This window comes from Melozone crissalis, unplaced genomic scaffold (assembly GCF_028551555.1).
Source record: "Melozone crissalis strain CALT ecotype California unplaced genomic scaffold, PUWL_Pcris_2 ptg000016l_1, whole genome shotgun sequence".
Lineage (NCBI taxonomy): Eukaryota > Metazoa > Chordata > Aves > Passeriformes > Passerellidae > Melozone > Melozone crissalis.
The window spans coordinates 46,655,861-46,674,037 of NW_026535794.1; the positions used below are offsets into that span (position 1 = coordinate 46,655,861).

General features: G+C 37.8%; 1 protein-coding gene across 1 annotated transcript in view; it reads left to right on the forward strand.

The window, feature by feature from the left end:
* AVL9 (AVL9 cell migration associated) overlaps positions 1-18,177 on the forward strand; it is a 42,335-nt gene that overhangs the window by 17,297 nt on the left and 6,861 nt on the right. Inside the window, exons 3-14 of the mRNA XM_054273934.1 lie at positions 611-696; positions 2,901-2,972; positions 3,787-3,876; positions 4,243-4,309; positions 4,950-4,990; positions 6,151-6,189; positions 9,714-9,783; positions 10,380-10,927; positions 14,284-14,418; positions 15,197-15,416; positions 16,784-16,901; positions 17,630-17,683. Of these exons, the coding sequence (XP_054129909.1) occupies positions 611-696; positions 2,901-2,972; positions 3,787-3,876; positions 4,243-4,309; positions 4,950-4,990; positions 6,151-6,189; positions 9,714-9,783; positions 10,380-10,927; positions 14,284-14,418; positions 15,197-15,416; positions 16,784-16,901; positions 17,630-17,683 (1,540 nt within the window). The remainder of the gene's footprint in view (positions 1-610; positions 697-2,900; positions 2,973-3,786; positions 3,877-4,242; positions 4,310-4,949; positions 4,991-6,150; positions 6,190-9,713; positions 9,784-10,379; positions 10,928-14,283; positions 14,419-15,196; positions 15,417-16,783; positions 16,902-17,629; positions 17,684-18,177) is intronic.

Genomic DNA, 18,177 nt, shown 5'->3' on the forward strand with positions numbered 1-18,177 from the left:
TCTCTTGTAATATTTTATAGATACTTTTCTTTTTCATTTTGCACTTGCACAGAGACACTAATTATTTTCTGTAAGACTAGGTTTCACAAATCCTTTTTGGTAGTGTAGTGCTGCTGGTGGTGCAGATATCTACCTTGGCAGAGGTAGGAGCTGCTCTAACCTTTCAACTGTGTGTATCTTCCTTGCTGTTTGAGATTTTTTTCCCTATCTTGGCTCTGTTTGCCTTCTTGGTGGCATCACACTCTGAGCTGTACACACTGACTCACAGAGCCTTGCCTTTGCTCCTTTGTGCTGAACTGGGAAAGCAGCATGCCTGTAGCTTTCAGTGGTGCTTCTCTGCTGTCAGCAGCTGCTTCTGAACAGCAATGTTGGCTTGGTCTAGCTAAACATGAAGCTGTCCTGCACACCTGGAGATTCTTCCACAAATTATCTTGCAATGGGAAAAATAATTTGGGTCCAGACATAACTTTATAGGTAACTTGTTCCTTTTTATTTTTTTAGAAATAAGTGTCTGCCAGTACTTTGTACAGTAAACCTTTAAGGGATGCTGTAAATAAATATACCAAACTCTTGTTTGTGAATGACAAAACAGTCTTGTCTTTTTTTCCAGATACTGTGTTTTTCCACCTGCCTCCCAGGTGTGGGGATCGAACCACGGTGTATGGAGTCTCTTGCTATCGGCAGATTGAAGCAAAGGTAACCTTCCAAGCTGGAAATTAATTATATTAATGAATAATAGGCTCAGTGCATTAACAAACCTAAAATTCAGTGGCTTGCATTACACCAACAGGCAAAAACTGTATGGTTGTGTTACAGTAAAAGTCTCTGACAGTGCTCACAGTATGTAGCTCCAGAACTTGAGAAGTATTCTGTCCCGTACATCAGCAGGTGTATTGTGATCTTCTGAAATGTTCGAGGCAATTGAAGAATACATTTTGTTTCTGGAGAGCCAATCTAGCCATCCGCGCCAAGCAGCGAAACTCAACTGACTGTCTGTCAAGTGGCAAAGCTAAATTTTCAGGCAGTAGGCCTTTTGGGTGGAAAAAGCTGAAATTTCTCCCCATTTGAGTACTTCCTGGGATCTGGCTATGCAAGTGTAGGGATGTTTCTCTTCACCTGCTCCCATTGCCAAGTGTACACTTGTAGAGTAGACTGGAATCATTCCATTCAGGGTAGCTGCTTAGTGATACCAATCTTTAGCAGTAAAACTGAAAAATTGAGGAGAGCCACAGTGTGCAAGTGATCACACTGAGGAAATTAAGTATTCAATCTACTCAAATAATTCCATGTTTTCAAAATAGTAATGGTAGTATGATCTCTGCACTTAGAATTGAGAAGTTATTGCAAATTTCTTTTTTAATTACTCATTTTTTTTCAGTGAATTGCCAATAATCTGGAATGTCACGTGGGTTTGATTCATCCTCTGAATATATGACTTGTTTAAGAACTCTATTTCATTAATACATTATTAATACATCTATTTCGTTAATTACATCTTGATTATATTTCAAGTTCCTTTTCTTGCTCCAGGAGAAATTTTACTCATGCAGTTTTTAATTCCATTTCTTTTGAACTAAATTCCACGTTGGTTTTCGTTCACTCATTATTTTTGCACCAGCCTTCACTGTATTCTGTGATTTAGAGTCTTGCTGTATTTAACTATGCAATAACTTGGCTTCATTGTGCTCTTGATTCCAGTTTATGCTTTTTAGTAACCAATTAGGAGGATAAATAGATGTTTAAAATGAACTCTTTGGAACAACTGGAATAAAACCCAATGTGTTTCATGTGACAGCTCTAGCACTCTCTCCATCTGTCCTTTTTGATGTGTGGGCTGCAGTCCATACATTTTCTGTTTTGTACAGTTAAGTGAATCATTTGTGTGTGTTCTGCCCTCACCATTTCTTGGTTTGCTGTTAAGTGCTGGGACCATTTGTTCTGGCTGAGAATGTAGCTTATTTTGTGGATAAGCTTTTATTTTATGAGTGGCTCAAAAAAGATGCTTGAATATGAAACAAGAAATTTCTAAGCAGAGACTTTGTAATCTGGTCCATTTTCACAGATGATGTTAGAGAAGAGCAAGTGATGTGTTGTGGTTTCTCTCCCATACATCCCCCTGAGTTAAAATGCCATTTGCTTTTCCTATTGCCTTTTTCTCACACTAGTGTCTTTTAAATGGTGCTTTGCCCATCATCACAGCTGTGTTTGGATCTTTGCTGGACATGATGAGATGAGAATACAGCTCTGACATGTCAGTGTTATGACCTTTTTTACTAGGTAGAGTCATAGAATCGCATACAATGGTTTGGGTTGGAAGAAGCCTTAAAGATCATCTGGTTCCAACTCCCTGCCATGGGCAGGGATGCTGCCTGCTGGACCAGGTTTCTCAAAGCCCCATCCAACTTAGCCTTGAAAGCTGCCAGGGATGGGGCATCCACAGGCTCATTGCTTTCCTAGCCAACATCCAAGTGGTTGAATTCCCCCATTAGGATGAGAGCTTGTGAGCACAGTGCTTCCTGTTCTTGAAGCAAGGCCTTGTCAACAGGCGCCCCTGATCAGGCACCTTGTGGTAGACTCCAACCAGGTGTCCTTTATAGGTGTTGTCCTTGATTTTTACCCACAAGCTCTTGACCTGTTTGTGGCTGTTTTTTAGAGGGAGCTCTTCACAATCTCACCATTCCTTAGCATAGGGGAATGACACCCATGCCCCTCCTTCCCAGCCTATCTCTTGTGAAAACATAAGGGCGTACTGTTGCATGGTTTGGACATTCCACCACTGAAGATAGCTAGTTTTAGGATCTTGTTTAAGTAGGGGAGTAGTATGTGAAAACTAGACTTGGGAAATAATTCTTTTTGAAATGATGTTTGGGTAAAAACACTGTAATACTTGTATTTCTTAGGCTTTAAAAGTACGGCAAGCAGACATCACCCGAGAAACTGTACAGAAAAGTGTCTGTGTTCTCAGCCAGCTGGTAAGAATGTTTATTTGACTCCTAAAACACTTTCAGGTAATTTTAACAATTGTTCTTCCATATTCTTATTTGGAACATTTGGCTTCAAACATCTGTCTTAGCTGTTTCAGAGTAACAAAATACTGGAGTAAAATGGAATTGGAAGGCTGTGGCATTTGAGTGAGCTGCCTTGATTTGTGGTATCTGCTGTGGTAACTGGAAAAGTGTCTGCCTGTTGTCATTGATGAGGATACTCTGATCTTTCTTAAACGCTGCTAACTCAGTTTAATGTGGTAGAAATGAGGAGTTTGGCTAGTATAATCATGGAATGGGTAGGGTTGGAAAGGTCCTCAAAGATCTTCTAGCATAGTAGCTGGTGAGAGTGGCCACCACCTTCAAGTGTGAGGGAGGTTTTCTTATAGCCACACATGCAGCATATTCTTGTTTGGAAGAGATATCTTTTATTTCTACCTATTAATCAGAAGCTGCTGGTCACCAGGCAGGGAACAGAAATTATTTTTCTGCTTATAGCTGAAGAAAGAACTATTACTGGAACTGTGACTCTTATGAACGTTGTTAAAGCAGGAAACTACTTTTCCAGAAAGATGTTCAGTGAGGGTATGGTACGTGCAAATGGGAAGAAAATGAAATTATCATCATTTAAAATGAGCACAGGAGAAAGATGCTGGGAGTTAGCTACTGAGGACTGCTCATCCATGAACTCTGTGAATAATAAAGTGTCAGTATTGCAACATAAGCATGGAAGAAGGTTAAAGTTCAAAATGGGTGACTAAATAGTTTCATTCACTTGCTTTTTGTTTGTTTTTCTTCCAAGCCTTTGTATGGGTTACTTCAGGCAAAGCTGCAACTCATCACACATGCGTATTTTGAAGAAAAAGACTTCTCACAAATTTCAATCCTAAAGGTAATTTTCCAGTAAAATGCACACAGAACAGCTTTCAGTGTATGGCCACAAACTTTAGTATTTTCATTTAATGCTTATGATGACTTCTGCTTGTGCTTGCATAAGTCATTCAGTTGTTCAGCTCCTGTAATACTTTAACATGAACTAAATGTACTACCCTAATCTGACAGAGAGTCCACTTTCTGATTGTTATGAGATACAAGTGTGGTTGTCAGCCTGTATCTCTGTGGATTCCATTAGTAAAACTTTGTTTTCTTTCTGGAGTAAGCCATTAAAATCCTTAAATAAGTGAATTTTATTTATTCTGGATTTTGTGTGACCATATGCCATTAACACTTTTTTTTGCCTTTGTTCTAACTTTTACAGGAACTTTATGATCATATGAATAGTTCCTTGGGCAATACTTCCTTAGAAGGGTCACAAGTTTATCTTGGTAAGTGACTTGCTTTGTACAAAGCAGCAGAGATGATGTTACACTAAACAACCCATGCCTCTCCTGAGCTAATTTGTTGATGTGCATTAACAGGTTAAGCACCAGAGGTCTGCATTTCTTTATTAATGGATTCAAATAAATGTAAAATGTAGTGTTGCTTTCATAATAGGAGTCAGTTGCAGGTTGAAACCATATTACTCCTTGACCTAACAGTCTGACTAGCAGCTGTTGATCTGCTTTTGGTAAACAATACCTTCTTAAGTTTTAGATTCACACCATCCAATTGCTCAAGCTTGCATGTTACTACCTGTTATTTAGGATATCTCACCACCCAGTTCTGACTCTTCCCTGTGCTTTCTGAATGCACAGTGTAGTATTCACCTCAGTGGTTCCCTAATGCTGTGTGGCAGCCAACAGATTTTAACTCATGTTATTCTTGTCTCTATGGTCAATGAATTCTTCCTCCCACTAAAAAAAAAAAAAAAAAAAAAAAAAAAAAAAAATTTTTATGAATTCTGCTATTGAAATGACCAGAATCCATAATGGGTATCTCCCACATGCTGAAAAAGGGTGCAAAAAGTAAATTAGTATCCCTATCAGCTGTTGAATTATAATAATTACTCTCTTTTTGGTGTCTCAGGTCTGTCTCCTCGGGATCTTGTTCTCCATTTTAGACACAAGGTAGGTATTCTGTACTAGATTTTTAAAGGACTGCACTATTTAGAAATAGAAATATACTAGAAAAATAAACATATCTAGACATACCTGAGCTAGGAGTAAGAAGACTGTTTCCTAAGTACTGGTATTTACAGCCTCCTGATTTTTCCCTCCAATTCCACCTGCATAACTTCAGTGAAAGCACATTCGAGACTAAGGAGTTTTGTTAGTCTGTCCAAAAAAAATGTCCCACAAACTTAGAAACCTCCAGGAGAGATTCCTGGAGGTTTCTAAGTTTGTGGGACATTTTTTAGTCCTGTCCCAAAGTGCAAATGCTATCTCATTTGTGATCTTGTTTCTATTTCCTGTTTCTTGTTTGATGAGTGGAAGAAAAAGACTATTGCTAAAATCTGTGCAGACACAACCTGGAGCATTTTTCCTGTGTTTTGTAAATTTTGTGTCTTCTGCCATCACAGAGGTCCAAGTCCTCACAGGACCTGAGGGGACTTGGACCTGTCCTTCTTTTTCCTAATTTCTGTTGAAATTGAGTAGATGTGCTATAGCTAAAGTACAAATAGCATTTAGAATCTTTTATTAAGTGAGATGCATCAAGGAAACAACTTTGAAGATCTGAATTTCATGGTGTATTTGCACCTGTTCAGTAGATTTTTGGGGTAGAACTCATTTTTGTTTAACTTCAGATGTCTGCCAATTATACCCCAGAAGCATCTGTGTTTTTTCCTTGAGTGTGGAGAGTCTGGACAGCCAGTTCTGATCTAGATGCCTAAATTTAGGTGAGGTGAATATTCTTCTTGGTATTTTGCTGGATTTTTTTCAGTAATTCTGTGGAGGAACTCTTTTATGTAGTTCACTGTTTTTTTAAATGCTGGAATTGTGCAACATGTTCTTTCTGCTAAGCTACGTATGATTCAAATTATACAGTTCTTGTTTGTGGAGGTTTTGGTTGTTTTTTGGTTTTTTTTCCATCTCATGCTATTTTTAAATGTGTGCTCAGGTGGAGAAAGAGTACTGGAACACTGGTTTTCACTGGTCAAATGCATTTGGTCATTTGATTGTTATGCAGTGATTAACACAAAACCTTGAAGAAGAGGTTATGCTTGCACATTATTTTTGAGAAATGGCACTGGTTCACTCACCATTTTTTTTCTTTTTGTTTTTTTCAGGTCTTGATCCTTTTTAAATTGATTCTTCTAGAGAAAAAGGTAACATTTTGTAAGCCGAGGCAGGTAGTTTAAATAGAAACATAGCTGTTAAATATTTTTCATCTGTAAAATAGAAGCATCTGAAGTCATATCAACAACTTTGCATCAATATATAAATTAGGTTATTAGGCTTAAAGAATCTGCTGTGTGTTCACCTATACATTTGTCTCCACTTCTATTCTGTCCACACTTTGTTTCTTTAATTGCTATCCCAGCCAAAGTAAAATGTGATGAAATGTGACCAGAGAAACATAACCTACTGTGAAATATAGGATGGGATACAAATGAGATGCAGATAGGCACCTGTGTGGAGGAACTGATAGGAAATGTGGGTACCTAAAAAGGCACAGCTTTATAGAGATTCAGCAAGTAGAACTTCTGGTTCAGGCTTTAAATAGACACACCAAAAGAAATAAGTGCTAGAAGTATCCTTCAGACCTGAATTCCATGGACACCTGCAGGAAACAATGAAGAGAGCTGTATCTGTTAGGTCAGGCTGAACTCAGATTATAAATTGGTAATAACTGCTGGATTCTAGGATCAGTGCTTGCTTTGGGCTATCTTACTGCCTCAGAAGCAATGCTGTTTTAGTAATTTAAGTGTAATATGCAAAATGTGAAAGCAGATGTGAAATCAAGACTTTTTTTTCCTTCTGTGCTCATATTAATGCCCTAGAGCAAGAACTTAGAGTAGAATGACTGTATCAGCTGCCAGACACATTTATGCGGGGATTTTGTTTTGTTTTGCTTTAAAAATGTTATTTAAAGCTTTGTTTCAGTTTCCCAAATGCTACTTTTTCTTCAGTGAACCTGCTGTGTGAAAACCCAATTTCTTCAGAGTGATAGGAAGGCATGTTAGGGTTTCCTGTTAGCTGCAGCTGGAAAGTCAGTAGGATTTAATCTATAAGTTATCAAAACAGTTGTGGTGGTGTTTATTTAAGTCTATATCCTAGACCTAGATATCTTTCATGAGGCAGTAAATATGCTATTCTGTTTTAAAATAGATGTAGCAACTTCTCCAAAGCTTTTGCACTGGTCACTTAATTCTGTAAGTCAGATACATCTTGACAGCTCTCAGTATTTGTTGATGAGAATAAATGCAGTTTCTGCATTAAGGAGGCATGTGCTGAAGATGACTGTATTAAAGGCTGTGCAAAAGTACACTTGAGAAAATACAATGATGGCACAGTAGGGGTCACCAGATCAGTTCAGCATTTGGACATGTCCAAAGAAAATACTTCACTGAGCTGCAGTTCTTTTGTGAAACTGCCCAAACCACAAGATGCAAAGGCACAGGAAGAGAGGAGAGAGAGGGTTTCCCAAGCGTGTTTACATTACTCAAACATACAAAATTGTTTTGAAAGTAACTGAATGCTTATGGAACAAACCTGCAGGTTGCTTTGTGTCTGGTTTTCCCTAAGCTCTGACAGGAAGACAACACTTGCAATTTCAAAAGAAAGTTTTGGTTTTCAGGCACTGCCTGTTTTCTGGCAAATGTTATGGTTTCAGAATAACTGTGGGAATCCGTATGTTCAAAGACTTAAAATATAATATGCAAGAAGCCATTCGTAATGCCAATTTTCCTTGATCTGGAAAATGCCACAGACTAATTTCCTTTAATCTGTAGTAATTTGGTTGATGTTTTTCCACAGGCTAAAAGAATTTTTTTCACCTCTCAGTGGTTATTAGGCTGGAAGACTACTTCCAGATGGTAATCATTTCAATTTCTCCTGCCAGGACCACCCAGTTTGCTGATTTAAATGCAGTAGGCCATGTAGTGGGGTTGGGAAGGGTAGTGAATCCTTACAGACAGAAAGATGGCACAGGGACCTGATGAAACAAACATAGAAAAGTATTTGCTTTAAGTAAGTGGTATGCCCAAACAAAAACCTAGACTGGAATAGATTTCTTTAAAACAAGGTACTTCTTTATAGGCTTAATTATTTCTGTAGGCTTAAAAATAAGCTTGGCTAAGAATGCATGGTGTCTGAGAATCTAAACCTGTGGAAGTATCATAGGCTTTCTGTTGCAGTTCATTGCTATTATATCATGCATTTTTCATGCATACATTATAAAGCAACATCTTCAAAGTTAGACATTTTTATTCCCATTGGAGTCAACCAAAACTCTTTCCACAGATGAGCTGCTTGTTCATCTCATCGTACTTTTTCAGTGATTGTTGCTATTTGAATTCACTTGCCTTGCAAGTGAATTTTTTTGGTAGTATGTTTAGGATAATATACAGAGTCTGTTTTCAGCTGTGGTACCACTAAATATCATTTGGCCTGTGTTAAGGCTGGGTAGGACTTTCTTTGTCCCATCAGTTCACTAGCTTGGAGATAGGCAGACACTAGTGGGACATGAGCTATTATTCATCAGTCTCTTCTAAAGTGTCTTTCTTTCTTACAGCAGAAGTCTCTTATGAAGACTAAGTCCACAAACTTGCACTTTTAATTACATCATCTGCTTATTAAACTGGACTGCAAAGTCATAAAGTTAGATTATTCTGTATTCCTTTGCACTCTTGATTCCTTGGAATGCTCATCTATGGTTTTTTACTGATATTGTGCTGTGTGCTGATTAAGGATGTAAAAATGGCATTTTGGACAAGTTTACTTTTGTGGGGATTTTTGAGGCTTGGATTGTTTTGGTTTGGTTTTGTTATTTGGTTTTTTGGGGGGGGGGGGTTTTGGTTTTTTTTTCCTTTCCCCCTTCTTTTTCCCTGAAGGCATATTTTGAAGAAATTCTTGTAGTAATATTCAGTTTGGCTTCTATTTCTTCTTTCATTGCTAGCCTTTGACACCCCCTTTTGAATTCCTAACTAATTTACTAATTCCAGTCTCTCTGATTTAATTAAGGAGATTCTGTTTTCCCATGTTATGCTTTAAGTGCTTTACCAAAGTTAGTACCACTCATGTATTCTGTTTCTAAAAAATCTTTTTTGTTACATATGAATATTACTGTAATAAATGCATGCAGCATTTATCCTGGTTTTAGTTTATCTACATATCCTTAATATAACTCCTTAAAAGAAATGTTTTTGCATAGGTTTGTATCAGTGTTCTGGAATGGAGATTATTTGGCCTCTTTGATTTATAACAGAGAATTTAACGTGCCACAAATGAGCAAGAATTTATGCAGCATGCCAGGAACAACTTTTTTCTGTCAGTTCTTCAGTAACTGGATCAATTTGGAAAAAGTCTTAAAAACCAGTAGAAAAACCTGAATAACTGAGAAGTGTGTTACAAACACGTGTATATATATATATATGTATAAAAAACATATGTTACAAATGTTATATAAGGATTCTGTAGGCATATCTAAATATTTACTTTGAACTGTTGTAGGAAGTTTTGTTAGTGAGCAGACTTTCTAATATAACATAAAAAGCAGTGCCTTGAATAGTTTGCATGTGTCATTTGTCATGCATAAGTATAATGTTGTTTTTCTCATTCTCCCCTCCCTAATTCTCCTTTCCTCTCTTGCACTCTCTCTTCCTCCCATTGTCCTCCCTCCTGCCACCAGGTGCTGTTTTATATTTCTCCTGTAAATAGATTGGTGGGAGCTCTGATGACTGTCTTGTCACTCTTTCCTGGTAAGAAAAGAAGTTTGAACTTCTTTTGCTGTGTTTTCTGGTGATAACTGAGACAGGTTGTGCTGTCACTTGGAAATCAACTCATGTGATAATAAAGTTAGGTTGATATGTTGCCTGAAAAATGGGTGACTTGTGTGCATGTCCATGTACTATGTACACACCTCCTAACACTTACTACTTGCATTTTATGGGTTATTTCTTGTGCTTCACTGGAGCCACTGGATTTTCTGTATTTTCTGTGGGTAACATAGATGGGGCCCCTGAATAAGTAACACATTCCTGTTTAGTTTCTTAAAGCCCCAAAATATAAAATTTTCCTTCCACATATGCTCATAAAAACAAACAAACAAACAGTCATAACCCCTAACCTTGCTAATCCTTAGCTTCTAACCAGTCTTCTTAAAGCAAAATGTTAAGGCAGATTCTTTAGGAGAGAAAGTGTAGGGTTTGGGTTATTTAAAACACCCCTCCCTCCCCAGAGTAGTGTTATAAATTACATTATTTCCTCTATGTACCCAAAAGCAATTTTTTTCCTCCACAAAAGTCACTAAAGTTTTGATTGAGATGCTGATATTTGTGTTTGCTGTTCTTCCCAGGTATGATAGAACATGGTCTTAGTGACTGCTCACACTACAGACCAAGAAAGAGCATATCAGAGGATGCTGGCTTGCAGGAAAATCCACCACGGTTAGATGACTATGTTTCTGTGTCTGCTGCTGATGCTTCAAATGCAAACTTAGGAATGGGCAAGGGAGACAGGAAGATGGCAGGAGATAATTCCCTGGAGGGTCAAAAAGCAGCTGTGCCTTTCTCCCAGGACGAGAAGGCTTGCAATGGAGCTCAGTCCTCCAACGGAGCTGTGCAGCGCTTGAAAGTTCCTTCCCGTGCTTCCCCAGCCTCCTCAGAGAGTGACTGGGAGACCCTGGACCCCAGCATTTTGGAGGAGGCTCATTTGAAGGAAGAAGAACGTGAGAATGCAGCGTCAGAACAGGCGGGAAATGTTCGGAGCAAAGGCGTGAGCTCCGAGGGCCTTCCCATCACTGTGCAGCCCCAGGCAAACACGGGGCACACGGTGCTTGTGCAAGGACTGGTGTCTGGCCTGGAAGAGGACCAGTATGGGATGCCTCTGGCTATTTTTACAAAGGTAAGCATGTTCTTTGTGGTACTTGGGAACTCAGAAAGCCTTTTTTTTTTTTTTCCAGAAGTTATTGTAAATCAAAGGCGACTCGGACAAAGAGAATGATGCATCTGACTCTATCATCAGAAGGCTGAAGAATTATTTTATTATACTATACTATGTACATTGCATCTAAACTGAATCTGCCATGCACTCAGTCTTGCTCAGAACTGCTCACACTGCACTCATCTCTGATTCTCTCCTGACTGTCCCGTGACAGTCCGACACAAGCACACACTTCTTGGTCCTGATAGGCCAAGGGAACAAAACATCCTCACTTTGGGTAAACAATCTCCATATTGCATTCTACTTTAGCACAACACAGACACAGCAAGCAAGATAGGAATTGTGTTTTCCTTCTTCTCTGCTTGTCTCACAGCCTCTCTCTGTTCAGAGGGCAGGTGAATACCACAAGAAGTGGCTAATAATTTTGCTTACTGAGCTCCAGGTGGACAGTAGGGTTCTCCAAAACATGTGGAGTATGGTCTCCCCTAGGTGGAAAGGCTTGAGAGGGCCTTGCAAGCATATTTGCATTCCACTTTCATACCTTTGCTTTAATACCATTTGCAATTTTTGTTCAATTTTATGTGGTGGTAGCCTGCATCTCCTCTGTGGTTAATAAATTGTACATAGCAGAAACTACAGTTTTCTTTTACTCTGAGGAACTGGTGATCTAGCCTATATAGGGCAAGATTAGAGTACTTCAGTAGCCTTTAGATATCTTAATCTAAACAAGGATTCTGAAAGCTCTACCTTTGCTGACACCTAAGTCTGTTTTCCTCTTTTCATTTATATCTATATATGTGTTTTTAAATGCATATGTGTATATATGCACAAAATGTGTATATAAATACATATATACACACATAAAAATATATAAAATGAATTTTTTGCTGACATCTAAGTCTGTTTTCCTCTTTTCATTTATATCTATATATGTGTTTTTAAATGCATATGTGTATATATGCACAAAATGTGTATATAAATACATATATACACACATAAAAATATATAAAATGAAATTTCACCCTCCTGTGTGAAATTTCATCTTATATATTATAAGATGAAATTTCACACATATTTCATCTTATATATTATATTATAGAACTCTTTCTGTTTGTCTGTGTCTCTTTCTCTGTACATGGTGCTGAGCTGCTGAATTTTAAGCTTGCACTGATATCTAACTGAACTCCAGGTGTTTCAGAATCTCTAAGGACTTTGATAGGCATAGTCAGATAACAAGCAATAGGTCTGGTTAGTAGGGCTGGTTTCCCATAAAAACCAGGTAAAATGTATCCCTTTCAAAGATACTGCTATCCCTTTCAAAGATACAAGAAGTTAGTTAGTACATTTCATTGCTTTGTTTTTAATGTAATAAACTTTTAAATGAACATTTCCCCATAGTAGAAGATAGAAGATTCAGATTTATTTCCTCAAGCTGCTGATGTTCAAAGTGTTTTTTCTTCCTTTGCAGGGGTTTATTTGCATTTCCTTGCAGAATATTGTATTTTATGATTGTGTTTAAGTTTCCCCCTGTAGCTTTTGTTGGAAATAGTACACTGTGTGGGCCCAAGTGAGCAGCTCAAATGTCATTGCCCTCAATGTATTGCCTCATGTCACCATTAGAAATGTTGTTTCAACAAAGACCTGCATTTGATGTTTGTCTCATGGTCTGTCTAATGTGAACTAGAGCCTGTAAATTGTATTTAGTCTAGTTCTTTGAAAATACTAAATGGAAAGCAAGAATAAAATAATTGATAAGGGGACCTCCAAGTGCAAACTTTTGTTTGCTGCTGTGCTCATCAAATGGAAAAGAATTTTAAGGAAGCTGACAGTTTCTACATGTTTGCCTTCTGTTCCACAAAGGCACTTTTCACTTGAGTTCAGCCAGTGTAATTAAAGCAGAAAGGGCTTTGCATGTCTGAGTTAGCAGAAAAATTTGATTCAGAGTTACAGTTTTAACCACTTACTGGAAAGTTCACATCTCATTTAGAGCTCTTAACACAGGGTTGTTTTATGCCATGCCATGGAAAGACTTATAAATCTGACAGATTTGAATGGGAGGAGGTTTTGCCAGGTGGCATAATACATTATCCAGGTACACCTGAGCATAAGGGAAAATAGCTTGTGGTACTTGTTTCTTTAGTACCAGTTCTGTCAGATCTAATAGTCATTTCATCTGCACTCTTTTAAAAAAGAATGGAACATGTTCATGAAAATAAAAGGTGTTGTACTTACAAATGTGCATTTGTAAACTGACATTTGATACTTTAAACAGTGAAAGATTTCCCATACTTTGCTACTTTAGTATACAGTAATTAAGCCTTTCTTTTCCTGCTTCTTAAGCTGTATTTTTGAAAACTTTCCATCTTAGGTTTGTGATTCCTTTCAAAGCACTGTTGTTCCTTTGACACAGGCTGTTTGTTTTCTACTGATAAGGGCTTGTCATCTCTAAGGCCATCCCTGTGTCTCACACAACAAAAGGGAGTAGTTGTGCTCCTTTCTTCCATATGTTTCCAATTACCACGTACTGGGTGATAAAGTGTGTGTGCTCTTTGTTTCTGTCCAACGTGCCATTAGCTACAGTGAATAAATTTGCTTTGGGCTTTATTCAGTTGAACAGCTGGAATTAGATGTCAGGAGTATGTTGATCCTATGTTGAAAAAGGAATTTACCTACATCTGCCTCTCAATAATCCCTCAATGACTAACTCAAAGCCTTTTTTCAAAAATTTTTTTTTTTTTTATAGGAGTTTAGGATACTAGATTAATTGACAACCCTGAAGTGGCTGAAAAGCACAGTGTGTTACTTTCTGTCCTTTCCTTCTTAAAGCAGGCTTGCATATGCTTATCAAAAATTGATTGCTATCTCTGGTGTCTGGAAATCCCCACCCACAAAATGTGGATAGCTGTCTGTAGCTTTCCTGCATTTTGTGCCTCACAACTACCAGAAGACATCATGTGCACTACTGGAGAGATGAATCCTTATCTCCATTGGCTTCTTGTCTCTGAACTGACCTGAGACCTCATTCTTGTTGCTTATTATTGTTCTTATACTGCTTATTCTGTTGCCTTACCAACACATTAAATTCTCATTCTTTGCTTTGGATTTCAGTTTCAATCCTGAGACTGAAAGGCAACACAATCTCCTAAAAAATTCAATTCACTTCGCAAATGTCATCTAGCAGAGCAACAGATGATTGTGGCTGAAACTGTAATAACCAAGGTTCATTCTGGGTGAAATATGCTGGCTTTTATTATGAAAACTTTTGAATCCAGGCACTTTTTAAAGTGTTATTTGTGTGAATGTCTCTGGTTCTGCAGGGGTACCTGTGTCTGCCGTACATGGCGCTGCAGCAGCATCACCTCCTGTCGGATGTGACCGTCCGCGGCTTTGTCGCGGGAGCCACCAATATCCTGTTCCGTCAGCAGAAGCACCTGAGTGATGCAATTGTGGAAGTAAGCATCTTTGCATCTGAGCTGGGGGCAGCTGAGATTCTGTTTTAATTGTAGCTTTGCAGTTTCACATGCTTGCCCAAATTTTGAATTCCTTTCGTATGAAATAAATTCTCAGCTGCAGAAGTTTGTTGAATTCCTATGACTTGAGAGGACAGGATTAGATATGCTGTGCAAAACTACTATCTATGTTTTTATATATGTCTGAAATTAGAATTTTTAAGACACTTGTTAATTTTTTTTTTGTGTTGGTGATATAATTTCATTTTTCATATCATGGGTTTTTTCATGGCTTTTTAGCGAGGTCCTCAAAAATAAGTGCTTGCAGATGAGAATCACACGCAGGTGCTGATTTGACTTCCATCTGATTTAATCAGGAGGGTAAATACACAGCATCTGAAACACCCACTGTGCCACTTCTAGCAAATAGACACAACTGTATAATCAGCATCTGGTAACCTAAGATGGTTCCATATAGGTAATCACCTTAATAAACAGAGGTGATAATCAAAGAGCAGAGTTTCCCCTGCCAAACCTTCTGCCAAATCCTGTCAAATAAGCAGCTTTTACTGTGTGCCAGGGAAATGACTGAATTCTGGATAAATCAGAGCAGTATCTGACTCTCTGAGAACAGTTAGTTCATTGTTTCTTTGGCCATTTGTTTCTTTTTGGTATTTTGGGGGAATGAGGGTTAAGATTTAGGTAGCAATATGTAGTAGTGTAAGTTTGTATAAGCAGTTTTATTTAAATAAATGTTTACCCTTGGAATCATTTCAAACAGATAGAAGATGCTCATGTGCAAATCCACGATCCAGAACTGCGTAAGATCCTGAACCCAACAACTGCTGACCTGAGATTTTCAGATTACTTGGTGAAGCACGTCACTGAGAACAGAGATGATGTGTTCCTTGATGGCACTGGATGGGAAGGAGGAGATGAGTGGATCAGGGCTCAGTTCAGTGCTTATCTTCATGCACTGCTTGCTGCTGTGCTGCAACCAGGTAGAACAGATCCCTTGTCTAGGGGTGGAGATGAGGGTGGACATGTCAAGCATTTGCTCTGTTCTTACTGATGTGTGGTCTGTCAGTGGATCTTCCTCTGCCTGAAGTTTCATTTTAGGCGGCTTTTTTCAGTTGTCTTTGACTATCCTTGTTATTTCTTGTCAAGCTTGTTATTAATCCTTAATCCACAGTCTTACAGACACTTTCTTATTAGAATGTTTTCTTCTCCTTGATTTAATTAAGTTTTCCTCATAAGTAGAAGTACCTGCAACCTGTATGTGATGGGACTTACAAATCTGAGTGTCTTCTAGACTTTGTTGCAATCTGAAGTTAAGTTTGGGAAACTACTTGGATTCAAGGAGACATGAAGTTAAGCATCTGTCTTCAGGAAGTTTTGCTGGACTGTTCCAGCTCTTTTCCTTTCTTGCCATGGTCTTCATTAGGGATTCACATACTGTCAAGTGTCATCTACAGGCTTTATAAGATTTTGTTTCCTGGAGCTCAAAATTTTTTGCTTTACCTCAGAAGGAATTCTCTATTATTCCAACCTTTTTTGTGAATATAAATAAAAGAATAGTGTTTTTTATTTGTGGAAAATGTTTAGTTTGCCCTGCACTCACCCTATTAACTTCATTCTCACAATGATTTTTCTCTAATCACACCAATTAAATTCACATTTTGTTTTGTGGTATATGTGAGAAAACATGGGATTGAGAACCTGATTTTAAAGTCTGGAAGATGCCAAGTTCTTGGTCTGACAAAATTAATATTTTAAGAAGATTACCAGATTGATATGAAATATCAGGGTTTTCTGGGAGCTCATATTACATCACTGGCTGGCTGTTAAATTATTTCCTATAGTTTTCAGTGTTTTAAAGGGTTTGTTGTTATGATAAGTTCATTCCACAGTATTTCCTACTGCAGTTTTGGAATGGATTTGGGAGTTACTAAATTTGAATGAGTAATAACAGTACAGCAAAATCCAATGTATCTGACCAAGACCAGTGCAAATTGTTTTTGTTCTTGGTTGCTGTGTGGCCATTCTTTTCTCTTTCCTGTCATCCCCCAGAGAAAAAGGCAATTTGGATTATTTTTTTTCCCAGTTGAGCTCTTGGGGCTTTATAAATGAATTAAAAATAAGAAAAGTAATTTTTAGATTTTTTCCCCCTCTTACCCTGGTACTGTATATTCTTGACATTTTAAAATAAAAATAAACCATTTTTGAATCCAGGTTTTAGTACTGGAGTTTTGTTATGGACTTGAGCCTGGAAAATGATTTTTTTTCTTACAAGAAAAAAAGTAATTTGTCATGTAATTAATAAATCTCTAATGAATTTCTTCAAATTCTCTTTATTTTAATTTACCAGACAATGAAAAGATTTTGTCAGACTTTGGAACAGGATTTGTAACAGCCTGGAAAAATACCCACAACTACAGAGTATGGAATAGCAACAAGCATCCAGCTCTTGCAGAGGTAAATTCTAGGTAAGGAAACTTTGTAGCATTTACTCTAATTCTGGGCAGTAGTTTTATGAAGAAAAACATATCCAGAGTCAGGGCAAGTGAAGCTTGTTCAAGTTGATTGTCAGCTGTCCCCAGCTACAGCAAGTTTGTCATTCCTCAGGAATTGTCCTCAGATGGTTCTGCTTTGTGTTAATTGCTGCCAGGTGTGCAGGGAGTAGCTGTGTCCAAGGCTGTCACTGCTGGGATAGAGGGGAGCTGCCTGTTCTGGGTGTGTTTTCACTGGGAGATTTGACCATGCCAGGCCTGGTGCCACTGTTGGCTGTGCACATGTTCTGTTTAGTGTGGGTTATTGCTCTGCTGCAGGGAGTTCTGTTTGCTTTTACTTTGCCAATTGCTGTAGTGTGAAAAAGGTTTTTTTCTTAGACCTTCAAAGCTCTTTTGGTCTACTTAAGGGATGTTTCCTCTTTGCTGTATGCTGCTGGAAGGAGGTGCTTTTGACTTATTGTGGAAAGGTTGTTAATATCTCATCTGTAAATAGAAGGCCCCTTTCAGGCAACTCATAAGAAATCTGTCATTGAACAGTCACTGCAACTCAGACTTCTGTGAAGTGATAGAGCAGTATATCTGCAAAATATTTTTTAAATTTTTTTTTTGCAAGTCACAGAGGGGAATACAGCTAATAATTGTGTGATACAGATTCATCATGAAAAATAAATTAATGTTTTCTTGGGTTTTTCCTCCTCTTCTAGCCATCCATTCCAGGGCCAGTACTCTGTATCAGATGTTAAGTTAAGGTTGTCACAGTAAGTACATAGTACTTTGATTTCGTATTTTTTAGAAGTGTGGTCAACTATCAATAACTGCATAACTGTTGCTATAATGAACTCAACAAGATAAGATTCAAATTGCTCATCTTCATGAAACTATACTCAAAAGTTCTGCTGCAAAACAGCACCACATCTAAAAATTAAACATTTGCCTGAAATAAATAATAATTTTTAAAAAAGGCAAATGCTCTATTTTGTGTTGGATTTCACATAATACAGCCTTGATTTTTTGCATTGCAATTATAAGGTTTTTGTACATCTACTTATAATTTGTCAGCTAAAGCTGTTAAAGCTTCCAACAGTGATTTGACTTTAGGTCTCATTATTAGGAGAAAATTGCTTTTTTTTCCTTTCTAATTAGCTGGTTTTTGATTCAGCATTGTTCTAAAACTCAGTTCACTATGTATGCATAGTGAGATGTGGTTTAGTTCCTTCAATTTACAAGTTTCAAATGAGTTTTGCATAGTCTT